The sequence below is a fragment of the Drosophila novamexicana genome, unplaced genomic scaffold (assembly GCF_003285875.2).
Source record: "Drosophila novamexicana strain 15010-1031.04,08,12 unplaced genomic scaffold, DnovRS2.1 tig00004560-arrow-pilon, whole genome shotgun sequence".
NCBI classification, from domain to species: domain Eukaryota; kingdom Metazoa; phylum Arthropoda; class Insecta; order Diptera; family Drosophilidae; genus Drosophila; species Drosophila novamexicana.
Genome location: NW_020825054.1, coordinates 2515665 through 2541882, shown reverse-complemented (window position 1 = coordinate 2541882; position 26218 = coordinate 2515665). Strand labels below are relative to the sequence as shown.

General features: G+C 41.1%; 3 protein-coding genes across 6 annotated transcripts; 1 reads left to right on the top strand and 2 right to left on the bottom strand.

Annotated features, from left to right (window-relative positions):
• Positions 1-373: 373 nt before the first annotated feature.
• On the bottom strand, positions 374-6202 carry LOC115770840 (globin CTT-VI). Of its 2 annotated transcripts, none has more exons than XM_030716275.1 (4): positions 6145-6202; positions 1111-1341; positions 887-1048; positions 374-819 (listed from the first exon to the last, which is right to left on the bottom strand). In XM_030716275.1, exons 2-4 carry the CDS (start codon positions 1267-1269, stop codon positions 679-681), a joined length of 462 nt encoding a protein of 153 aa, XP_030572135.1. In that variant the 5' UTR covers positions 1270-1341; positions 6145-6202; the 3' UTR covers positions 374-678. The 2 variants fall into 2 exon arrangements, with proteins under 2 accessions (XP_030572135.1, XP_030572136.1); XM_030716276.1 differs by lacking the exon at positions 6145-6202 and adding an exon at positions 5122-5220.
• Positions 6203-8241: 2039 nt separating this feature from the next.
• LOC115770653 (poly(U)-specific endoribonuclease homolog) lies at positions 8242-10812 on the top strand. Of its 2 annotated transcripts, none has more exons than XM_030716019.1 (5): positions 8242-8466; positions 8532-8691; positions 8778-8950; positions 9416-9648; positions 9719-10812. In XM_030716019.1, exons 1-5 carry the CDS (start codon positions 8334-8336, stop codon positions 9959-9961), a joined length of 942 nt encoding a protein of 313 aa, XP_030571879.1. In that variant the 5' UTR covers positions 8242-8333; the 3' UTR covers positions 9962-10812. The 2 variants fall into 2 exon arrangements, with proteins under 2 accessions (XP_030571879.1, XP_030571878.1); XM_030716018.1 differs by having other exon boundaries at positions 8745-8950; positions 9719-10807.
• Positions 10813-11016: 204 nt separating this feature from the next.
• On the bottom strand, positions 11017-20713 carry LOC115770754 (serologically defined colon cancer antigen 8 homolog). Of its 2 annotated transcripts, XM_030716166.1 has the most exons (9): positions 20478-20713; positions 18601-18811; positions 17685-18539; positions 16897-17424; positions 16355-16439; positions 15872-15989; positions 12662-12786; positions 11653-12437; positions 11017-11606 (listed from the first exon to the last, which is right to left on the bottom strand). In XM_030716166.1, the coding sequence occupies exons 1-9, from the start codon at positions 20711-20713 to the stop codon at positions 11031-11033; spliced, it is 3519 nt and encodes a 1172-aa protein (XP_030572026.1). In that variant the 3' UTR covers positions 11017-11030. The 2 variants fall into 2 exon arrangements, with proteins under 2 accessions (XP_030572026.1, XP_030572027.1); XM_030716167.1 differs by lacking the exons at positions 11017-11606; positions 11653-12437; positions 15872-15989; positions 20478-20713 and having other exon boundaries at positions 12755-12786; positions 18601-18801.
• Between the last annotated feature and the right edge of the window lie 5505 nt (positions 20714-26218).

Here is a 26218-nt window from a genome sequence, read left to right as displayed (position 1 = left end):
AATGAAGGCGGGTCTATTATATTGTTGTCGCTGTGTTCGGTTTTGAAAGAGGAAATTGGTCTGCATACGTGATGGTATAATGGTATGATGGGAAATGGGTTTCGAGTGTGGCGAACACTTGTCCGCAATATTCATTTGAATGCTCTTCTTCTTTTTGAATGAGCCGTAGGAATGTGCATTTTTAAAGCAGTTACTTTTGGGTATAAAGTATACTCTGTACTTTACATAAAAATTGTTCTGTATGCACTGAACTTATTCAAGAATGCAGCTCCAACAAGGGGGACTAGGAACTGGAATTTTACCGAAAAATTATAAAGTTGTTTCTGTCTAAATGGGTGCGGATAAATCAGCCCTTATTGATAGAACGACAAGCTGCAGTTTTACGGCTACAAGCGACCTTTTTAATTAATTTGTATTATTATTATTAAGTGCTTAAGGCTGACAATGGATTAAAGCTTTACAGAGCAATGTGCGTGTGTGTTAGTGCTTAATATGTGTGTGTTTGCCTGTGTTTGTGTGGGTTGGACTTGTACTGATAAATACAAAATGAAAGTTGCTAACATTTATCATTAATCATTTACTTAAAGCTACATAAGCCGTGCCTTGCATTATGAGCTGCATGCTTTACTCTCTCGCCCTCGCTAACTTTCTCTTTTGTCTATCGCTTTCTCTCTCTGCTTAGATGGCATCGCCGTCTTCGTTGATGGCCTTGAATATAATGTTATAGACGTGATCGATCAGCTTAGTCCACGTTTCTACTTGACTCTCGTTAAGACTGCAGGCAGCGGTGAGCACTTCCAGAATAACTTCTTTGAGTTGCTATAAAAGCACAAATAAATACAAAAATAAAATATTTATATTAATACGCTGATAGCATGGCACTTACGTTGTAAGATTCTCTAGATATTCTTCGTGGTATGTGGTTAACTGCCACCTTGGTCCATATCTCATCCAGTTTCTCCTGATCACCATCCTGGCCGAGCACCCGAATCGACTCGTCGAACACACGAATTATGCGACCGGCATGGGCCCGGAAACGTGCATTAGACTGAAGTGAAAAACGTTGAATTCAACTCCTCAGCTGTGGAGTGATTTTTACATATTACTTACGGGCAACTCTTCCAATGGTACATTATTAAATGGAAACTTATCCAACGAGGACGGAAAACGATTGAAGAACGCTGTTAGTATAGCAGCTCCAGAGTCTGTTGGTGTCGCCACGGGTATTTCCCAGGTCTTCTTGATCATTTCCAACTCATCGCTGTTCATGTTTTCGGCTCAAAATACTCGTCTAATGCTGCTGCTGCTCTTCAAATGGTAGCCTCGGTATTGGGTTTTAAGCTGTCAAACAAATGAGACGTACGCATTAGTATTGCTATAAATCAGAGTACAAGCCCTCACCCTCACTCTCTCCCTCTTACGCTCTATTTCTCTCTGTCGCTCTTTAGCTCTGTCCAGCAGACAATTGAGATTGACAGTTTTACATTGCAATTGTCAGTTAGCATTCGCATTGTTGGGCCCGGCAAACAATGAGCACTCGCTAGCAACAAGCCGACAACAATTGAAAATCAAAATAACAATAATGCTACAACAACAGTGGGCTATATACATGTGCGCGCACACCACGTGCTAAAAGTCAATGGCTTCGCTATGGCACGAACAACAATACAAACAAAGTTCATACATATGTGAATCAACGTTCCAGCGTCCAGTTGGTAATCCCAACAAAACATTATAGATATGGAAGCGTGTCTGCGTTGAGGAGGTTCAACAAAAAAATATTTGCATATAGTACATATGCTAATATATTCCTCATTTTTTAACTACTTTATTCCACTAATAAAAAAGCTTAAATCATAAGTAAATCCGAATGTTTTCAATATTATTATATTTATAAATATATATTTAAGTCGTAATCTGTTTCATGTTAAAGTAATAAAAATTACCATGACATCTACACAAGCAACTATATTTCTGCAATTTATTTAAGAACAAGAAAATGATTTAAATATTTTCTGATCTCTTTATACGTTAATAGAAGCAATTTGAAGATGAATCGTAATGAGAATACAATATTCATTGCATATATTTTTATTGAATATATAACTTTGAATGGAATTAAAACTTCTAAAATGAATTTTGAGCAGAGCTCATCTCGAATCAGGTTCCTGTTCAGCTCTGTGGACTTGGCTTTGCCTCCATCCCACTAGCCCCTCTTTGTTGTGGTCGCTCATCTCAACAAGCAAATCTTGTGGCTTGCTCTCGTTTACATAAATTATGGTGGCACTTGATTTGCATTGTGAAGTACACATCAATTCAGATGCTCGACGGGACTAGGGATTGGAAAAGAGAGAGGGAGAAAGAGAGATCTGGCTGGAGGTTCCCATGCGGAAAACGGAAATATAATCAGCAAGGGCAAAAATACACATGCAAATAATACTTATATGCCCCAAAAATGAAAGCACACAAATCAAATCTCATTTCACAGGGATTGTTAATCAATAAAACTCAATTATTAGGTAGTATATTTATTTGAACTCAATTGGCGCTTATTTTAATGCAAATAACAATGATTATTCAATACGCCTAAATATTTATGCCGCATGCTTAAAAAAATGCCCACGGTTCAATTTTCATGATATATTAACGAATAAAGTGTGAGGAGCTGCCGACAAAGCTAGACTGCTTAGCATAAGCAAAACATAATATATGCTATTTGGTTCCTCTTCCTATGAAATTTAAGGCCAACACACTTAAACAAAAACAACAGCATGGGCAATAAACAAAAATAATTCAGAACGGCAACTGCAAAAGTCAGCTGCAAGTTTATTAAAAATGTACAAGCTGGCAGGCCAGCCTCAGGCAACAAACTCACACAGAGAGAAAGAAAGAGAGAGGGAGAGAGAGAGAGAGAGAGAGACATCATGTGAAAAAATAACAAATAGATAGAACAAAAGTGAACTGGACTCAAGTGCAGCCGCAGCAGGTGTCCACCATGTTATTGTTGCCGCAACGAGGCGGATTGGGTGGGGATTATAAGCTGGGTTGTGGAATATGCCAAGTATAAGTGCGGCCATCAAAAGAGCTCGACTGAAAGACACCCTCTAATATGTATGAATAAGTAATTAACATTAAAGCCCGAATTAGTACAACATACAGAATTTTGAAAGCAGAATATCAGCAGAAACAAGCAGAAAATCTACAATCAAATTTGATGAATACAAATTTATAATGAAACTAACAAGAGGGTACAATTAATATGAAATACGTAGAATTTTAGCAAATAAAATAATACGGAAAATGACCGTCACAGTCACCTAAGAGCCCTTTTTATTTGCAGGGTATCGAAAATGTGCCAACTGTAAGTAACCTTGTGTCGGAACCCCTTTGAGACTCAATCATCATCATCATCATCATCATCAACATCATCAACATCAGCAAGAATAGCAGCAGCTAGCAATGTTCGTACGAACATACATAATTCCCCTCATTCCAAGTGTCCTGTGGCTTTTGTGGTTGATGTCACTACAGGCCTGTGTCCCACTACACATACATCAATATATACATGATATGTGAGTGTGTGTGTGTGTGCGTGTGCTGCTGCAGTCAAGAGTAAAAAGCAACAACAAATCAAGCGTTGCCTCACTTGCCTTGCGTATACTTGTGTGTAGTCTGTAAGGACATTGAGCGCTTAATTAAATTAAGGCAGCTTGATGGACAGCTACTAGACAACGAGACGAGACGAGGCCTGACAGTCCCAGCCACTGCCCCTGCATCTACCTCTGCCTCTGGCCCTGCTACTGCTGCTGCCACCTACCAATCATTCAGGTGTTGCTAAAGGGATGTTCTAGCCTTGCCCATATACATGTGCATGTGTGGGTCTGGCTGTATGTGCCTTTCTGTCTGTGTGCGTGAGTCTATAGTGTGTGTGCTGTCACTCAACTGTCGTTGAGCATTCCGTTGCTTTTCTGGAGAAAAACCCAAAATTATTTATTTGATCAAACTCTACAATGTCACAGTTGCCAAGAGGCTTGATCTTTCGTATCTATATATTTAATACAATTTATAAATAGATTAAGACAGCAATAAAATATTCGAGTAGAAGTACGTGCTTAAGCTGGGACTACAAATACTTGTTAGCATTTTTAGGATTGACATAATAAACTTGATCTGGGTATCATCAAGAACTTAACAAAATAAAACTCTACTGCTTTTCCCAAATATAATAAGAAATCACAGCCAAATAAGTGCACCTCTGACATCCCTATTTTAAAAATACCATAAACAGGCGTAATCTTGTTAGTTCTGACTGTATTTTACTTAATTTATTTCTACTAATTTTTGAACAACAAAAATAAGTTCGAGTTAAAATCTAATATTATTTATGCTTTAATATTCTGACAATATTAACTAAACCTAATACTATATTGTAGAAATTGAATTTATGCAAAAAAAAAATATTTTTCAAGAATATTACAAGGAACATGCAACTGTTTATTTGTACAAAAAGAAAATAAATATAAAAAAAGTCCTAGGTAACATAAACACAAGCCTTTCAAATTGAGCACTGACTGAGAATAAATCGAATAAACAGCATCAAATACTTTTCCTGCTTAGGTAAATCGAGTTAAATTTGATTCTTGCAACCGCCCCAAAAGGCCGAAAGGCTTTTAAATTTAAAGCATGTCCGTTTTATTCGCACACGCACACATTTGCAGAGTGAAGCACACACACACACACACACACACACACACACACACACGAACATACACACACACATACAGATGCAGACATATGCTCATAGGAAACATTAACGATAATGACAAAAACAACAACGAAACGACACTTGTTCGCAAGGACACACGAGAAATCCATAAATTTAAAGCATGCTTTTGTGCGCCAGAGCGCAAAGAAGAGGGAAAACAAAACCAACCAAATACGAAACGGAAACAGAAACAGAAACAGAAACAGACAACTTTAAATCAGCTGTAGCCTGTTGAGCGAGCGCGGCAAATTTAAAGAATTCGTAAAAGACAGAAGCTAATATTTGCACCTGAATTCACAGTTAACTGCAGTTGACATACAGCAATAATTACAGTAATATAGCTACGATAGTCGCACCCAATTCTTTCATAATTCCTCGAGCGGGTTTTCCAATCGTTTTCTGTGGCGTTGCGCCTTAAGGATTACACTTTTTCCTTTTGCAATTTGTTTATTTTTATTATTTATTGTCAGTTCGTTAGCCTGTCGTCGCAGTCGCTGCCGTCGACTTCACTATGAACCGCACGCTTTGCGTTCGAATCAGACACTGAAACTGAGACTGAGACTGAGACCTGAGGCAGAGCTGAGACCAGACTGATTGAGCACGCGACCCAACGGCTCGTTTTCAGCGTTAGCAAAACGCGCTCTCTGCCGGCAAATACAGATTTGCACACTTGCTGTTGTTCCTATTGAGTACGCGCCAAAAACGTGCCAGCCGAGTGGTGAGAGAGCAGCAGCACAGAGGCGTCGCTAGCGGGGGTCATTTAACGATTGCTTATCGGAAATGCAGTGCCAGGTGCCACCTGTAGACTATACTATTTGAGCAAAAGCTTTTGACAGAGAGCTAAACCTTCCTACACAGTCTCTCCCTCTCTATTGCTCCCTCTATCTCTCTCCCTCTCTCTCTCTCCCTCTCTCTCTCTCTCTCTCTCTCTCTCTCTCTAAAAGCTTCGAGTTAAACTTCTGTACCGCCAAGAGAAGAATCACACATTAAATAAATTTCACTTTGAAGTGCATTTGGCCTGCGTTTGACATAAAACCTATATTATAACTATCATATAATATTTTACCTGTCAAATACATATATTTTGCTAGACCTTTTTCTCAAGAGAGTCTCGTTGGTAACCGCATTCCTATAAACCAACCTATCTGACCAAGTTCTGTTGTTTTTTTGTTTCTAGATTTTCTACTTGTTATCAGTTCATTGAATGACGTCCAACAACAAAAGCTTATCGATAATTAGCGAAAACAAAACCTAATGTCACAGCACAGCTAAAAAAAAAAGCGCAAAAGTCACACCACACTGCACTTATTCGATGTTGCTTATATAGATACGATATAAAGTTCCAGTTCCTAAATAATTATTGTCCGAACAGAACTCACTTCATTCACTGTTGCAACCGCACTCAACGCCGTTAAAATTCAAACTGAGAAGCATCGTCGACTCAGGCGGCTTTTAAGCGATTTCCGAACCGAACGAACCAAAAGCAAACAAACGAACAGTAAAAAAAAATTTGCGACTTAAAGGAAGACAAAGCCAAGAACAACTAACACTCCTCCCTTGTCGACACATCTATCTATCATCATTTAGGGAGCGTGGGGGTTATCGAACTGATGTATTAGAAAACAATGAAGCATTTCATCAGACCAAGAAAATATTGCGTGCCCTAGTAGAAACTGTAGCTTAGTTTAAGAGTCATTAAAACCCGAATCGATTGATTGACTTGAACTTAATTTAAGTGTTTTCGTACTTGAAATAGGAACTTCGTAGAGTAATTTCCTGTATGAAATTCTAAATATATTTGTATTTGTATGCATCAAAATATACATCATGGAAAATATTGTTATTTGTTGTGCTCGCTGGGGGCAGGAATTTAAATATTGCCCACACATAAATCTAAGGGTCAAGGGGCCAAGTTGTGCGTTAATTAAAATATGTTCTTTAATTTACGCTGTACATTTTCAAACCTATTTGAATATCTGCTTCTGTTTTGTGTTGACAGACAATAAAATTTGGAATATTCCATTTGACTTTATTAGTTCTTATGCACCTGGTAATTCACATCTACTTGACCTTTGCATAACTTCTAGATTATTTTCGGCTGTCACGAGATATTCGTTGACTTTTAATGTACACTTTGCATGGCTTCAATGAAGTTTTCACACCACATTATGCCACTAATTAATTGGTTTCTGATGATCTAATAACAATATTGTAGCATTAATAATGGTTCCATTGGCTGAGTTTCTACTCGCAATAAAAAGTTTCAATTGTTTAAACTAATGCAAGCACATAGGAGAATCTTAAAGTAGTCACATTAAAACCTGCCAATCGAACACACTCCTGTTCTTTTTTATTTTTGAATTCCGGGTCTTATAAATAATGCAAATTAAAGAGAATCAATTTGAATTGATCAAAATAAAAAGTATTTTTATATAGCTCGAGCTTTTTAAGGGCGAATGGAACCCGCAGAGTCGAAAGCGTATTTACAAGTGTCTATCATTGTTGCTAATTATTCGCCTAATTCAATTAGCATGCGGAGAATATACGATTCAAAAGTATTATTATTCGAACAAATTTTATGTAATCATTTTTGATGCACATCAAACTATTGCCTCGTTACCGTTTCCTTTGCTTTATGGAGCCAATTGTTTATGCCAAAATTGGCGGTCATTATAAACCAGTCGAGACCCAAATACTAATGAATATTCTCTAAAACAGGCAAATAATATGTAGATTATTCCAATTGTATGCTCAGATTTTGTTTTGTTTAAACAATTGCTACTCTATGCCAGTCACGTTGGCCATTCTGGAATGCACGAATTTAATATATGTATGTATACATACACATACATATGCACATGCATGTGTGCATGTGTAAACTCTGGCCAAGCCTTTAGCAAACGTTAACGTAAACATTATTTTATTTATTTAGTTTGAACCATTGTTTGCACTGGACATGCCTTGGCTATCAGGAATTTTGTAGCACATGGCAAATATTTATAGAAGCGTGGAAATGGGCTCAAATAATAGCGCGATTTGACTGACGTATGTAGCTGTAATTGCAAATTGTACAACTTACTTACCACATGTTATTTGTTGTTATTAATTTACCTTTTCTTGCAAACAATTTTTAATATTCAGCAGACAAAAAATAAAAGACAGCGCAGGAACAGAAGCAGAATGCAAATGAAATGAAAACAAACACACACAACTGACAGATGGATGCTCCCCAGCGAGCGCGAGAGGCACACACACGCTCGACGCGCTGAATGTCACAGAGGCAGCGAGAGAGAGAGAGAGAGAGCGGGAGAGAAAGAAAGAGAGATAGATATTTACAGAGTTTGGATATGCGAGCGTTTTTGGTTACCAAAACTCAGTCACATTCAGCGCGAGCGCCAGATCGTATCAGAAGCGGCTCTCTCGCTCTCTCGCTCTCTCTCTCTCTGCGGCCAGTTTTGACAGTTGATGCTGGCACGTTGGAATAGCAAGATAAAAGTAAATCTGCGGAGAGACATCAAAACAGAGGAAACGCAAAAATCAACTGAAAAACAAATGTAATTTGATAATAATGGATACACAACAGCAAGAAAACCAAACGAATTACAAAATCAAATGTGACAGCGATAAGTGTCGGAAAATTAAGAGATTCGTAATTATCGCATTACTTATCACCATTGGCATTCTGAGCTGGCATTTCTACGGTGCGTATCCAGACACACACCCATTCCAATGATACTACCATACCAATATAACCTTCTATTTGTAGAATATTTCCATAGTAAGCCGTTGCCCAAAACGCCAGATGATGTGCTGACCTTGTCCCAAGCACTTTTTGTCGAAGAAACAGCAGCCAGTCCGTATCTATACAATGTAAATCTCCAGGTCAAGACGAGAGCTGGCGCACATGATGATCGGGCACCCCACCCGTAGGTATATGAATATGTGCTATATGGATCTAAAAGCTATGTACTCTTGTTAGTCTCTTTGAACTGCATTCCGATTTGCTAACTAGGGATTCCAACTCCACAACAGCTCTGTTGATGCGGCTCTTCAACAACTACGAACTGGATGTTGCGGTGCCGGATCAGGTTACGGCCGAACATGAGCAGGAGCAGCTGGATTTTCTGCGAGCCGTCATGAGCACACGCGTCATGAAAATCTCTATGCGTTTTCTGGTGAAAAGAGGTAAGCTGCAAGTATTGATTGCCACTGGAAAACTTGTAACAACATTCAGTTTGTCCGTTTATCAATTCAAAATATCAAACCCTGTTCAAAGAAAGTGGGTAAAAAATCAACTCTAGGCATATTCGTCTCTATGAACAGTATATATTCTCGATCTTAGCTGGAAGCCATATTTATGCTTGTATGAACACCTGTCTGTTGTTCAGCATCTTTTGACTGAAATTGGTATTTGCGAGTTTTACCACGCTCCTGACATATGATCCGAATCTTATCAACATACACCTTCTATATCATAGAACCCTCATATGAACAATGGGCCAAAAAAAATTGTTGTATACAAAATATTGCTGTTGCTATAAAAGCAATATGTTAACAAGGGTTGTTATTGTATTCTATTAAAATAATATCTGTCTGTCTTTTGTCAATATAAAATATGATTTTATTCACATGCTGTCTACTTACTCAAAGGCATTGTCAGCAGCGACTATGAAGAACAGCTTAAGTTACTGCAGGAGCTGTGGTTTACTCCGTACTCCAGAGGAAAAGGTATTGTGGGCAGCTCCAGCTTCGAGCACGTCTTCATGGCAGAACTTCGGGATCAAAAGGTGCTTGGCATGCACAATTGGCTATACTTCGCCGAGCAGGAGCAGCAGGGTCACGTAAACTACAAGGGCTGGTTGAATCGATTTGACACGGGAAGGGTGTGTATCATTAGCAATTTAAAAATATTTATTGTTTTTCATAGTTATCAATAATTTAATTTATTTGTAGCATAATCAATTTGCGTTGGCTTTTCGCATGAGCTTCTTTGGAATAGAAAAGTCCTTCAATGGCTTTCTTGTGGGCACTTCGCCAGAGCTGGAAATGAGTCTGTATACAGTATGCTTTTTAGCCACAGCAGAGAAGGAACCTTGCGAAATACAGCTGGGCACGGCCAAGTTGTCCATTGTGTCGCATGTCTGGGACTGGAAGGGCAAGCGACTGATAGCTTCAACATATGTTGAGTTTCCATAAGTGCAACTGAGTCTTGGGATATACATACCACAAATTCTAGTATTCTATAGTCAAGTAAACTTCATTTAGCGCAGGGAACTCTAATTATTAATATTTAAATCAGGATATGCATACTTTAAAGTGTGTATCAATTTGTAATAATTGTGCATTTTGTAGCAGCAATCGTTCATAATATTCCGCGTGAAAAACTTGCACGTTTTGTACTTATTATATTGTATTTTCTCATTGGAAGATGGATAGATTCGGTATAACTGTACTTAAAGTAAAATCCTGTTAATGTGTAAATATGAAGGTCTTTTTCGGACAGGTAATTGGCGACTGGTGACGCCTAAAGTGCGTGCCAACGTCAATTTCTGCGCCTGTCAGTCATGGGCTTCCTGCTAGCCAAACAGCTCAGTTTAATTGTTTTGACAGCTTCGTATGGTATTAAGACGTTCCCTGTTATATCTACCCAGTTGTTTATTAGTTTTAACGTTTATGTTTATTGACTGTGTGCAGAAATATCTGCTCACCTTAAATGGCACTTTTGACATTGAAGCAAAGTGCTTTATAGACGCGAAAAGGTTATCAGAATCGAACAAAAGTAATTTGCAGGCTTTAATATTAAATTGTTAAGAATTATTAATATCGCTTTCATTGGCACGCACTTTTCATTATGAAGGAATATAAATTTGAACCTATTTATTACTTATTCAATTTTTGTCACGCATTACAAAATCTATGGATCGTAGTCCATTTTTGGTTGAATCCAACAAATAAATAAGTAATTCATATAAATATATAATCCTCAGATGCTTTTTAAATGCTTCGTTAAAAAGCGAAATAAATTTTAAAAATTACAAACTAAATTCGCACGTACGTGGGATGGGAGTTTGCCAATTAAAAGCCACACCATTGATTAGTTAAAGTAATTTGTATTGCATTTAAAATGGTTGTAATTACAAAATGTTAATATCAAATGTTGGTTATATTTGTAAAAGTCAATCATATGAGTAGCATAATATAATGAGAAGGTTGGACTAGCAACTGGAAAACGTGTGCTTACAACTAGAATGCACGATAGTCACGCTCAATAATCGACGTTTCGGTTGGCAATTTCACCTATACTCCGCTCCGGCTGCCCCTCAATGATTACAGTCTCGTTGAGATTCTGTGCCTGTTGCACCTCCGCCGGTGCACTTGCTCGGCGTACAGTGACAATGGTGGTGTGTGCTGGTGATAGGCTGGCATCGGAGTCCGCTGCCTGCAGGACGAAGGTTTCACTCAAATCGGCACAAGAGTCGTCGTCATCTAGATTGGAGGCATCGCTGGAGCGCATCAGACTGGGACTGCTAATGCCGAACTCCAGCTGCAGCGGATCGATTGGCGTGCGATCGTTCGACTCGGGACTCCAGCTACTTCTTGCCGGCGGCTGGCGTGGCAGACTGTTGTGACACAGCGGATCTGCCGCCGCCGATGCCTCCAGCTGTAGCTGCTGGCCCCACAGTGCCGCTGCTCGGGCGCGATTGTGCACGGCTCGCTGTTGGTACGGGCACAGAACCGACGCCGGCAACTCCAACAGGGGCTGTTGATGATGTGGCACTTGTCGCTGGCGTCGTCGTTGTTGTCGTTGTCGGCGGTGGCGATCGCGTGTACTCCGTTGCGGCTCCGGCAGTTGACTGATACTGTGGCTGGTTGTTTGCGTTGGCTGCATCTGGCGAGGCATCATACTGATATCCGGACTGCGCATAGTCGCCGGCACTGTAGTCGTAGCCGGCGTTGGCATCGTAGCCATACTGCTGATCATCGTATGGCTGCTGGGCATAGGCGCTGGCATCATAGCCACTGACATCATATTGCTGTTGATCGTAGGCGCTGTAGTCTGTGTTGTAGGCAGCGAGATTGGCGCTGTCGGCATTGGAGACGCTGGCATCTCCAAGTGGTTGCTGTTGCAGTTGCTCTGGCTCGGCATTGCTGTACCGCCGGTTGAGCTGCGCCTGCTGCTGTTCCGTTTGCTCGCGTTCCCGTTCTCGCTTTTCGCGTTGCTCGCGCAGCTGTTGCAGCTCCCGATCTCGCTCCTCGCGTTCGCGCTGTCGCTCGCGTTGTTGCTCCACTTCTTGTTGTTGCTGTTGATGTTGCTGCTGCTGTTGCTGCTGCTTTTCGCCCATGCCAAGGTTGTCCTTGAGATTTTCGTCATCGTTATCGTTGAGTCCATAACTGCGGCTGCTGTCGGGCAGTAGGCTGGCGCTACCATTGCTGTTGCTGCTTCTGCGTGCTGTTGCAGCTGCGCCAGCAGCTGCGTTGCTGTCGGCAACTGTTGCTGCTGCTGCTGTTGCTGTTGCTGCTGATGCTGCTGTTGCCGCTGATGCATCGTAGCCATAGGCACTTGCACTCGGCTTGCTGTAGTCGCGGTCAGCGTTGTTGTTGTGTAGTTGTGGGGTGCTTTGCATAGGTTCAATTGTTGTGCCATATGTGGACGGCTCGTAGTCGTACGCGGCTGCAGTCACAGAAATTTTGGTTAGTGGTTGGCAAGCCAATTGAATGGAAGAATCTAGTCTAGATGCTGTGTGAGTAGACTCTAGTATATGAATGTTAACATTCTCTGGCAGCCAGAGTCTGCCTAGGCCCAGGCAGACTTATACGACTTATGATCGGACTATGTGTGTTGTATGCGTGTGCTAATGGGTAGCTCTAAGAAGCTCGAAGTAGTTCAAGATTTACCTTTGCCTGCGCCTAAGCTAGTATAATCATGTGGTGTGGTATCTAATTTACTCATATGCTCTTCATTGCTTAACATGCGATTTGACAAATACTCTAGATTCGATTGTAAAGCAGATATTTCCTCTCTATAGCGATAGATCGAGAGTTACGCAGAATGTAGCATTGAAAGGTAGTAGAGAAATAGAAAAAAAGATAAAAGAGAGAGACAGAGAGAGAGAGAGAGAGAGAGAGAGAGAGAGAGAGAAAGGGCTTGTTAGTCAAATACATATTCTTCATTGACAATTACCTGTAGGATCTCTGTTGGGTGCATTTTTGGTGAACAACTGCGTTCATCATTGGGTGTTGGCTCTTCGGAACTAAGCTCGTTAATGCTATTGTGAACTAATTGTGACTTATATTTCGTCCAAATTTGCCTGAGACGCGCCATTAGCTGCTCATTGGTAGCGCGTAGTTGTAGCTTCTCTTGGCTGATAAAATTGAGACAGGAAGTTTACAAATGAGCACAAAATACTAGACTAAATAATTCAAATTGTGTTTTATGACAATCAAATCTTAAGACCAATATAAAATGCATTTTAAAAAATTTCAATTTCTCGATCCTTTGAATTGTAAAAAAATAGTTAATGACTGAATATTTATAAATGGTAAATCATTTTCAGTACAGGGTACAACTTGCACCAAAATGTAGAAACATTCTAGGATCTAGAAAAAGGTAATTAACATTATGTTAATGAATATAGACATTTTTTATGTTTTCTCTTGAGAAACATTATTTAAAAAAAAAAAAACATTTAAAAATAAAAAGCTACTGTGCTCTTAAATAAATAATCTGTTATTTCCTAAAAGATCGATGAACGTATTTCGGGGCAGCATATTTTATAACTATTTACAAGATCTTTTGAAAATGAAAGTGAGCACAATCTAATGGTAAACAAAATATTTGTATGCCTCCGTTTTCACATATTTTTCACACTTTTGTGTGGATTTTCCCCAAAACAGCCTGGGCTTGCTATGATATCACATACTCATAACTGCAGTAAATTGAGCTGCAGAGCTTTAAGTTTGGGCTGCGTCAATCGGTCAGCCAAGACAAACAGTTTTATCAGAAACTTGTTCAATTTTTAGTGTTTTTCTGATGGTAAACATTAATGTGTCTTTATCGAGTAAATACATTAGTATGCCATAAGTTATACATGTCTTAAGGTAACTGGAATTTAGCTTTCAAAAAAATACGAAAAACAGTCCGAAATTTCTAATGACTGTGTATCTTCGAAGCAGATCTGTTGAATAATATAAGATAGGTTTGAGATCGAAATAATAATCTAAGAAAGAGTGTGTAGCACATCTGTATACGAAAATATCATACATTGCGACTACCTTGGTGTCTTTAGCTATGAAAATTGAAAACTAATTGTGGGATAAGTTCTTCAAAATGAGATTTAGAGGTTGGTATTGTTTAGGTATATTAACATTATCAAAGTTTGGTGGCTTGCTCCTGTTCCTGATCCTTATCATCATCAGCATCATCAAGGGCATCCTCAAATTGAGCGAGTTGCTCATCAATTTTCGCCAATTCTGGTGCGCTGTCCTTCACAAAAGTCTCGTTTAGGGCTTGTGCAACTGCGTCCAGCTCTTTGACAAATGTTTCGTTCAGTGCATTAACTTTTGGCTTTGACTGTTTCGACGTTTTGGGCACCAGACGCACATTGACATCTACTTTGACTGGTGGGCGTGGCTTCTTGTGACAGCCATCGCGCTGCAACAGTTGCTCAAAATACAGCTGAGGCTTGATGCTGGCACTCAGTGCGTTGCTGTTGGGCCCCTTGCATGTTGCTGCCGTTGCTGTTGTTGTTGCCGTTGCTGTTGTCTCAGCGTCCACCGTCAAATGCGACGTTTGACATGGGGGCTGACAGCGATTGGCACTGCTGATGGTCTGATTCAAAACCAGGTGCTGTTGCAGCCAGGGCAACAGTTCCGTTTTGCATGGATGGCAGCAGTTTGCTGTTGTTGCTGGCGCGATTGTTGTCGCGGTTGTTGATGTTGGTGCAGTGCGATATTGTTGTTGTGGTTGTGTGTCTAGGGTGAATTCATGCGAGTGACAATGTATGCTTTTGCTGTGCGTGGTTTGTGTACGCGCTGCTACAGCTTGCTTTCCGCTGCGACTGCAACTGTTGCTGCTGTTGTTGTTGATATTGCTGTTGCTGTTGCAGTTGTTGCAGCATGCAGCACTAAAATCGCTGGTATTGCTACTGCTGCTGCAGCGCTTACGCACTATTGGCTTCGCATAAACGTGCTCATGCTCGTGCTTGTGACGCATAAAACTGGGGCAAAAACATTTCGGCTTGGAAGCCATTGCTGTTGCTGATGTTGTTGTTGTTGCTGCTGTTGATGCTGCTGCTGTAGTCTCTGTTTTGCTGCTATTGCTATGCACTCTGTGCTTCTTATAGCTTGTGAATTTTGGCAATGGCGGCATCTTGGCCAATTCCTCGGCCAAACGCTCATTGCTCTTGATTATGTTTCTGAGTATCTCATCACCGTGGACAACATCAGCAACATCAGCAGCAACAGCGACGTGCCCAGCCAGGGGCTTGCTGTTATTTAGAATTTCCATTTCAGGTGGCAAAGTGGACGCGCTTTCGCTTGCGTTTGCTGCTGCCGCTGCTGCTGTGGCTATTATTGTTGCTGCTGCAGTTGTTGCTATAGGTGCGCTTATTGCCGTTGTTGTTGGGGCTGCTGCTGTTGTTGTTGTTGTTGTTATTGTTGGCATCGCATAATCGCACACTGATTCTTAATTTTACAATTGGCACAGGCAGCACAAAAGAGGTTTGAAGAAGTACAGCGTGTTAATCCAGTGTCAAGCTCGAGTATTTGTTGTATGTGGTTTACGGATTAATATATCTCAAAACAAAATAAAATGCACTGCGTGCTTACAATACTTAATTGGCTGGCCATGAATTTCATATTGGGTTGTGTTTAATTTTCGGATATGCTGAATAATATAATTGTAAAATGCATAGGTGAGACTACTTTTGCTTCAATCTGAAATTATTTGCTTCAACTTCCATTTCGAACTAAAAATTCAAAACAATTTGCCGTGAGAGTCAAGTTACTTGGGGATGGTTCTCAAAGTATGGTTAGGATTGCACAAAATATTGCAGTTCGTGCCAGAAAATTTGTTGAAACAGTTGATAAAACATATATAATAATTACTTGTGCTTATAAGTTGTATCCTCTAATTTGCCGGTTAACGTTTTACACTCGTTCGTCAGTTTATCCATGAGTTGCTTCTGAGAGTTTATCATTTCTTCGAGCTCATTTACCGTTTCCGCTACAAAAAGTAGACAGACAGACATATTGTTGTGAGTTATTAGTGGATCAGGTGCGAGAGTATACTAACTATATAATATCATTATGGGATAGGCAACGCGCTACAACACAAACTCATGGATAAACTATTGACGTTTTATTTTTGATCAAATTAGATAAGTTTCAATGGAATTCGCTTAGAGTCACGTAGTTACAGAATATTCACGCACACAATATGAAAATCAATAGCTCAACCAGAGTTTACAGAAAATGATAGATTAGAAAGAGTAAGTAGTGCTTGAGAAAAGTTGAAGAACTATCAAATAGTAATAGTTATTTGGTAAAGTGCTTATTTTTAATGAAATACTGAATTTAACTGTCACATACCATGCTTATCCTGCATCTCTGAAATGCGTTTATCCAAATCTTTTTTGGTGGGTCGTATCTCGTTCTTCAGCTCACCGTAAGCCAGCTGCAAATTTGATTTCAATATTTGTTTACCAAACGGTTAATACTGGAGCCCTGCGTCGGTGAATTCATTTGGTTGGATGAGAATCCAATCGATTGAGAATCGATTTAACCGAAAACCGGCAGGCTCGAGCTTCCGATTATCGAACTAAGCAGTGTTTGAATAAACGACTCACCAACCCCGACGGCATTCATGCAAACGAAGTTCGATCTGGTCGAGTCAGCAACATGTTCGAGCTAACGGTAATTTAATCGTGGCTGGAATGCAACCTAAAAAGTCTTCCTCGATCAGGTTTATTTTCGATTTACCCGAGTTTTTGACCGACTCAATTCATTGTAAGTCGACCACGTGGAACTGCATTAATTTAAGTTTTGACTCGCTCGATCGAAATAATTCTTCAAGTATCCGAAACGCATTTCGTTTGACTCGATGCAGGGCTCCAGTTAATACTACTAAATACCTCCTTCTCCAGATTTGCAATGTCATCGTTAAGGCGTAAGACCTCGCGCTTCGAGTGCAGCAGATCCGCATCGCCACGATCCAGACGTTGGCGCAGCGAATTGATCTCCGCCGTAAGCCGAGACGCCTCCGTCTTGGTCTCCCGTGCAGCACGGTCTAGCTGTAGGCGCAGCGCGGTAATCTCCTGCTCGAGCGATTGCTTCTCCGCATTGGCCTGAGCCATGTCTGCCAGGAAAGTAGTACGATTGGCGCGCAATTCCATCTTCAACTCGTCTATTTGCGAATTTCGATTGGCCACATCGCGTTTGAGATCCGTTTCGTAGCGCTTTTGCCGCTCCAGCTCCAGCTGCAGTTTGGCCACCTGCTCCCACTGGCTGCTCAGGTCACCGCCCAGCTGATCCACTTGGCTGTTGTAGCGGCGCTCCGCATTCGCTCGCTCATCGGCCAAGCGTCGTGCCATCTCATGTTGCAGTTCTCGGACGCGCTCGTGCTGCCTGTCAAGCTCATCCCTAAGATGGCGTACCTCCAGCTGCAGAAGTCAAGAAACATGTCAAACACACTGTACAGGAGTCTATATACCAAGTTGGGTGTGTCGAGCTTTTAAAATATTCGAGGTATGCTAAAAAAATCATGTCTCATTATCAATATTTATCGATGTCATGAGTTAGGATGAGGATGATACGAAAATATTTGTTTCAAATTCCAATTCTATTGCTTTAGTAGTTTCCAAGATAGACAGGTGACTATCGATGCTGATTAAGTAAATAAATGAGTTTTGATGCCACTTACCTCAGCCTGAGAGCGCTCCATTTGCACCAGGTCAGTTATATATCGCTTGGAGCTAGCGCTGTTGTGTTGCTGTGACTTGGCCTCATCCAACAGGCGCTGTAACTGGCGCACAGATTCCTCCAGGTTTGTTTTATCCTGCTGCAGCAGCTCCAGCTGCTTGCGATGCGTCTCACAGTTGACGCTGCCCAAGGTGGCCACAGCACTGAGGGGATCCGTGTGGGCCAGCTTGCGCTTCAGTTCCTCATTCTCGGCCCGGACGCGTTTCAGATCAATGTTGGCCTGCATCAGCTCCGCCTCCAGTTCGCTGATGCGTGCCTCGTAGACAATGTTCGGCGCACTGGCGTAGCGCGGAGATGGCACCTTCGGGTTGCTCTTGCGTGGCGTGCCTGGTGTCTTGCGGCCGGCCGCAAAGAGCAGATGCTCATCGCTATCCGAGGAGGGGGTGCTTGTAGTGGGGATCTGTGGAAGCTTGGATGTGCCACTGCCCAGTGCAGCCAGCTCGCTGCGCGCATTCTCCGTGAGATGCTCATTCTCGTTGATCACATCCTTCACCTTACCCAGCAAATTTGTCAGCTCGTTGCGACAGTACTTAGACTCCTTCTCCAGCTGTTCAATGTAATCCTCCTGCTTCTCAATAAAATTGAAGATCTCGACTGGCGCTTGAACGCTATCCGTGGGCAGAGTAGGCGCTGGCACATTGCTTGGATACAGAACCGGTGTCGTGGCTAGATTCTCCTTGGAAGCGGAGAGATAGCCAGAGCCATAGCTCTTCTTGGGACGATAGGTGCTGATGCGCGTCTTCTGGCTGGGCGACAAATACTTGGAAATGTCCGAGAAAACGGGTCGCTCAATGACCTGAATGAATGAAGCAAACAATATCTGGTGGGTAATATTAAATTGCATTTGCTAAACCCACCGACAAATTGTCCGAGAAATTATCGCCTGAGTCCTCGTTGAAGTTGCGCAAATAGGCCGCCGCACTACCGACCATTTTGGGCGTGGCCGCATAGGAGCTATCGGCCAACATTACCTTTAGGCGACCCACCGCCTCGTTATAAGCATAGTTTGTATAATCCATCGTTTTGCTCTTCTTGCTGATGCCCTTCGAGGACTTCATCGAGAAATTTCTAAAGGTAAGAAAACAGAAACAACGCGACTCTTGAGCGATTTACATCTAGACTAAATCACATTTTTTGTATTTCTAGTAAGTAAAAAATGTATCCCTATAAAAGCGCGTAGTGCGCGAGTCGGCCGAGAACTGAGCCTCGAGACCTGAGGCTGCCCATTTTCATTGGGGTGACAAATGCTGCACTTGTGCCACGGGCCTCGAACGGTTGCCAGGACGACGAGTTGGCCAAAATACAAATGTGTTCAGTCCTTTAACCCTGCCAGGTATATACACACACACATGCATACGCTTTTGACCATGTGTGCACGCGTCACGGTTCACTGGACACGCCTAGTTCTTTTTTTCTTGCCATTGCAGAGCGTACCAGCATTTTTTTTAGAAAATAACTAACACATTTGAAACCAAAAATCCCTGACTTTAAAGATATATGAACTATTCCTAACTGATCCTTAAACTGTCCGTTGTTCGGCTCACTGTTCGGATTAATGCTTGTAGGTTTAATGCTTTTGCCTGGTTTTTCACATCCATGAACATATGTAGGTTTTGGTTCATATATTTCCTAAAAATTCTGACGGCATTTTCATTTGTAATTTACAATTCTCCGTATGCCTGAAAATATTGCAAGCCGTACCGCATCAGTCTGAACTACAAGTTTATTATGAGTTTGGGCTGGTCTTCTTCTAATCCTCTAAAAATGTTCGACAGGCTCAAAATATCCTGTTTCTATCTAAATTATAGGCTTGGGGGTATGCAATATTCGATCCCTTAAAGTTTTATGAGCTCACTATTTTCATGGGTAGGTTTATAGAAGGGGGTTATACCATTAGATCCGTATAAACCTTTGATAAGTTTTGGATGGATATATTTTCTATAGCATTTTAGACTCAAGTCATAGAAGAACTATTCGAATAGGACCAGAACAAAGAACAGTCCTCGCTAGATGAGTTGTCGAATTAACTTAGTAATACAGAGAACTGCAATACGTGGATCCGTGTCGGAAATAAACGGAAGCGTTGGTCTGTTCCACGTATTAAGTCTCAATCTCTTATAGTCTTGAGATAAACTCATTCATTTCAATGAAAACAGGGGTATAAATAACAAGAAACGGAACAAAATCCAAATGTATGTAACAGGGAAGGAAGCATCTCCGACCCCATAAAGTATATATATTCTTGATCAGCACCAATAGCCGTGTCGATCTAGCCATGTCCGTCTGAAGAACCTATAAGAGCTAGAGACTTGAAATTTCAGATGTAGATGCTCCTAGCTCCCGCGCAGATCGAGTTTGTTTCCGATAATCGATAGCTTACTCCGTTTCCAAGCAATCGATAAAAATCGATTTCAATATCCTGTTTTTTGGGCAATTTTGGTAAATTATAAGAGCTAGAGTCACCAAACTTGACATATAGCTTCTAAAATAGAATATATATATGCATTTGATGTTGGAAGAAGAGGGTTCATTGTATCCCCTAGTCGGAAGCTCCAGACTAGAACCTCTTACTTGTTATATTTAATATAATTCCAAATGTCTAAGAACTTGGATTTTTGCTGATATATATTTCATCAATTGATATTTGAATGCTACTTAAAATAAAAAAAAATCACACACATCAGATAAACTGATGAACACATAATCAAAAAGTGAATATTGCTGGTGCTCCTACCTCGATCGCCTCTTGATCCGACCACCGGCGCTGCTCAAGCTGCAGATGCTCTCCCTATCGGAATAGCCGGAACCGCGGTTCTGCGACAGATTACGCAAGTTCTCGTTTGTCAACGAAGATGTGAAGTTTTTCAGATTGCTGTTGCCGACACTCTGCGGTTGGACTTCTGAATGAGCGCGAGTACTTTTCAAGTTGTACAAAGGAGCGCCGTACTTGAGGAAATTTTCAGTTTTCATTTTACACACAAATGGCGAGGCCAACCATGGGGGGCACAAAGAAATCCAATAACAACAAAAACTGGGTCTTGAGCGGGTCGGGGCAAGTTTTAAAACTTTGCTGCAATTTGTTTTGCAATTTGACTGGCATGCAATGGATAAGTGTAAGGGAGGAAGGCACTTGTGGTATGCACTTCCTTCCGCTTGGCGGTTATGCTTTAATTGTTTCTTTGAGCAGGCGTCAGGATGCGGTTAAGGAGCGAACGCGACGAACCACGATAGGAAGACAGGACGACAAGACGACAGGACGTTGAAACCCGTTGAAGTTAAACTGAAACGAACGCACTCAGAGGTCAAAGCTTTTATAGACTCGGTATTGCAACACAATCCCCGGACTTGACATAGGTAGGCAGGCAACGGCCCCCGAACTATGTTTATGTATATATAGTTTAGTGTGCTTTTAATGTGTTTGGTGCCATGGCGTTCCCAGGTAGAAATTCCACAGCATAATGTTAACATTTGTGCAAATGCAATGGCTTGCAGTGGCGGAACGCCCAAGGGGCCATGGGGCACCAATCCCAAGCGACCTTTGTGGCAGACGCCGCTGCTCGACAATTTCGCGGTGCGTCTGTTTGATCGATAGCTGAAATGGAAATGGACGTTTGTCGCCACCAAAATGTATTGAAAGCACGCTCAGACATTTGTGCCAATATTTGGATGTATCATCGCTATCCTCAAGCCCTGCCCCGGTTGTTCAACTCGCCCGAAACGGGGCCAAACAACATTTCTAGCCCCACCAAGAAGTGTGTTTTGGTCGGGACTGCCCTTCCAACAGATACCCTAAGCCCAGCGAGGAATTGCAGTTAGAAGCAAGCGAACCTTCTTCTTTTTATACCCTTGCAGAGGGTATTATAATTTTGTCGTGAAATGTGTAACGCATAGAAGAAGACATCTCCGACCCCATAAAGTGTATATAGCCGAGTCGATATAGCCATGTCCGTCTGTCCGTCTGCCCGTCTCTCCGTCTGTCTGTTTCTTTGCGAACTAGTCTCTCAGTTTTAAAGCTATCTTAACGAAATTTCGCGAAAGTCCCTTTTTCTGTTGCACGCAGCACATATGTCAAAACCAGCTGGGTCGGACCACTATATCATATAGCTGCCATAGGAACGATCGGTCAAAAAACAGGTTTTTTAGATTAAAAACCTTTTTTGGTTACCAAGATATCTTGACCAAACTCGGCGTTTACTATTTTCCCTGTGCTTCTTAGATACGGGCAAAGCACTATGAGCATTATGACAAGGTTGGATCTGCAAGGGTATTAGATATTCGGCGTGCCGAAGATAGCCCTTCTTTCGCGTTATCGTTTAAATAGGGCGAATGAGCAGAGGTAAATTTAGAATAATAAGACAAAAGTAGGCTGTTTTTTTTTTGCTGTGCTTCTCCTTCCCATAGTCTTAGACTATGGGAACTGGGGGAACGCGAGAAAGTATTCAAAAAGATATATGTATATATAGAGCGCATGCCAAATGTAGGGGTTCCAGCACAAACTGATTTCGAGTTATCGATTAAATACGTTTTTAAAGTCTCTCTAACAGTCACACAATCAGACAGACGGGCATGGCTAGATCGAGTCAGTTCGTTGTCCTATTAAGAATATATATGCCTCCTTCAGTCTGTTACAAACATTTGCTAAGAACCCATATACCCTATTTACCCAATGCGTTCACAATGCATACACAAATAAAGCAAAAAAGAGCAGTGCATATTTTTAGGGTTTCTGCAAGTGGCTTATAAATACGCGCGAGTTGCCATTGACACTAGCACTTGCCCCTTTCATTGTCTAATCAAAATATTGACAAGCTATCCAAAAATCAGTTGATAAACGCTCACAAGTTAGTGCCTTCAACTAGATTAAAGTTAATGTTTATGTCATTAAGTCCGAACAAGGCCAAATGGTTAGACCGTTTTCCTTAATTATTATTATCATTAATTTTAATATTACTTTTATTTATATATGATTATTCATTTAATTTTATTATTATTATATTATATATACCTAATTAATTTAGAAGCTAAAATTGCGTAAAAAAAATCGTATAAATTGCGAGAGGCCAATTAAGTATTTAAACAATATTTTGGAATATCCATTTTTCTATTCATTCAATTAGAATAATATGTTTATTATATTTATTTTTAATTATTATAAAAGAGTATTTAGTTAAAATGAGATGAACCCAAGTGGTATTGAGTCTTAAAAAGACGTTCGCTCTGTACTAATTTGTGGCGCGGTGAGCACAATAACCACAGATGCACAGGCACATGTGGAAGCGCTCGGGCTGCCAACAATTGATCTAGAGATCGCAACAGTAACTTATGGGCAAATCCTAGACATTTAATAGCTCAAATAACTCAGGCTGAGAGAGTGCCAGCTACCAGGAGGCCAACTGTGGCCAGGCCGGAGTCGGGCCCAGCGCGCGCGCAATCAATCAATGCAATCTGTGTTATCATGAATAATTTCCTAGAGGGCATATTTGGGGCTGTAATTGTGAGTATGAGTCCGGAGCGGAGGAACCCTTTTGCTGTTGCCCGACTACGCTTGTGTTGGTTGCATCATTATCAGCTTCTTGCGATTTAATTACCACAAGACAACAATGCAAGGCCTAGAAAAAAAATATATTAACCCTCTAAGATAAACGCATCATTCCGTATTCCCGTCCCGATGTGAATATCTGCAACACAATTCATAAACATAAACAGTGACTCGCGCATATACGTGTGCGAGTGTGTGTGTTTGTGCGAGTGTGTGTGTGGCTGTAAGTGTTATCGATCGTGGTCAATGTTGTTGGCAACAGCAAATGGCCCGGACTCAAGACCTGGTCAGATCCAGGCCCAGTCCAAGTCCAAGTGGAAGCCCTCGGGGCGCTCTCAGCAATTTTCATTGCTGCCGCTGCCGTTGCTGCCGCTGCTGCTGCTGCTGCTGCTGCTGCCGTTGTCGTGGCCATGGCTCTGGCTCTGGCTCTGGCTCTGGCTCTGGCTCTGGCTCTGGCTCTGGCTCGGCAGTGTCTGTGTCTGTGTCTGTAGCTTTGTATGTTGTGCTCTGATCGTTGTCGCGATCTGCTGCCTTCGCGGACTCTGGCTGTGAGTTGCTCTGATTCTGCGTCCAAGCCAAGCCAACAACGTCGACGTCGTCGTTGCTGCAACTATTTACAACACTGCATTCCTGCGCCGCAGTCATTCAAGAAGCCAAAGCCGATGTCAGAGCCAGAGTCAGAGCCAGAGCCGTGGTATGAACTTGTTTTATGCCACTTTAGCTTATGTGTGTGTGTGTGTGTGTGTGTGTGTGTGTGCGGTTGAGCGCGCGCTCCTTCAACAAATGCTGCCCAAGCTGCCTGCCTTATAAATGCTGTAATAAGCCCACAACAACAACCTCGACAACAACAAAAGTAACAACAACATCATCGAATGTGCGCTCGAAACATGTTTATGAAAAGAAAGAAATTCCATTGCAAACAAAAGAGGCAAAGCGAGCGACTGATCGGTGGGAGAGGCGTTTACTGCGCATGCTCGCATGTAATCCAACTCGCAGAGCACACACACACAAGCACACACAGACACATTTACATATCGATTTGTGCTCTCTTTTCCAACTGTTGCCATTCCATTGTATTTGTTGGCAATGAGCACTATAACAATTTTTATACCTATCTTTTTACACACACGTATATGATCAGCTCTGTTATTCTCTTCTGCCCACTTGGTCTCTGTCTCTCTCGCTCACTTTCGAATAACTGATTCTCTTTGATGACAGCCTGTGGGGATATTTATTATTGCCATGGTGAACTGAGTGGCCACCTCAAACGGGTGACCACTGCAAAAGTAGCACACAATTTTCACCAGGCGATCCCAGTCGAGGGAGCAGCATCTATGGGAAATATCTGACTTACTGAAAGCATAAGAAAAATAATAATATACCTTTTAATGTTGCCCAGACAAAAAAAGAAAAACAATTCTGTAGTAAGATGTCCCCAAATAAAAGTCGATTAATTATTTCTTTATTTATTGGTATTAACTAATAATATACAATTGTCTAATGAATTAAACTAGCAATAGTAAAACATTAACTGAACCGGCGTTCTGTCGCGTCTCAGAAAAGGTAAAAAATTTCAAATCATATTCATTCATAAATCATTAGGCACCAAGATGCATACTTCTGCCCATTTTTGCCTTGATAGGTCGTATTATTCAAGAGGTAGGAATGGGAATAACTCGCAATTCAAGAGGTAGGAATATTGCTATGCCAGTAAAGTTCTGTTAAACTTCCAGGAGAGAGTACAGCTGTTAAATTTTTGCATCTTAACAGGGCAACGTTATCATATTTAAGAATAGTTGGTAAACTATTTAAAATAATTCCCAAGGATTAAGAAGAACCGGCAAACATAGGAACGAATAACCTTCTGATCAGAAGTGTTATACAGATTCACATTTAGAGCCCGTTGATTAACCTGTATAATTTATGTATATATGTACAAATGTGTACAATAAAATTCTCCTCCGCCTTACATACATACATGTATTTCACAAACAAATGAAATACATTGGATCTACAGATTAGAAATAGAATATTATTGTATTATGTTGGGATAATTGTTATTGAAACGAGAAAGAAACACCAAGGCGAAGAATAAATTCCTTTATATACTGCGAATTGCTTTATATATAGTGAATCTTTGAAGGACTGAGTGTGGTGAAGTAATAAAAACAAAAATATACTAAACAAATAAATTATTATTATGATTATAAAATTTTTCCTTTTGCCTACTTTAAATAACTAAATAAAAAGTAATTCTAGAGAAGTACGATATTTAGACTCTATTCACAATCTGCAAGAGTTGACTCAAAATAAACAAAGCTGTTTAATAAGAGAGTCAAGATAGTCTCTGGCAAACTACTGAAGACCTTTCCTAAAGATGAACATTTGCGGTCACACCCACAGCGCCCCACAAATTACAAAAAACGATTCATCCTGCAGTCACCGTTTGAAAGTCACTGGCTTGAGGTCACAGTTTTTGAGTCCAAAACCAATACGCATATTAACTCGTTTCTTACATTATTATTATTTATCTGAATCCTTGTTTTAAATTAATGAATATAAATAACTGACATATACATATATAAATAATAAATAATAATTTATATTATACCATTTCAATGCCGCAATTTGGACAACAAACTTTTGTCTTTTGTTTTTACTGGCAACACCGGCCAACAAAGAGTAAAAATCTCTTGTCTCTTCTGTGCTCACTTACTCTCTCTCTCTCTGATCACATATGCAAAGAGCAGCCACTCACACACACACACGCACACACATACACACCATGTTCACCATGGTCGCCGCTGAAAGAGCGACGCGCTGGCCGCACGCTCAGTTGCCATTTACCTGTTGCCGTGCGCTGTAATTCGTCCAGTGTCGTTGCGGATGAAACTGAATCTTGAGGCGCCGCATTACGTTGCGTGCCTGGCCTGCGC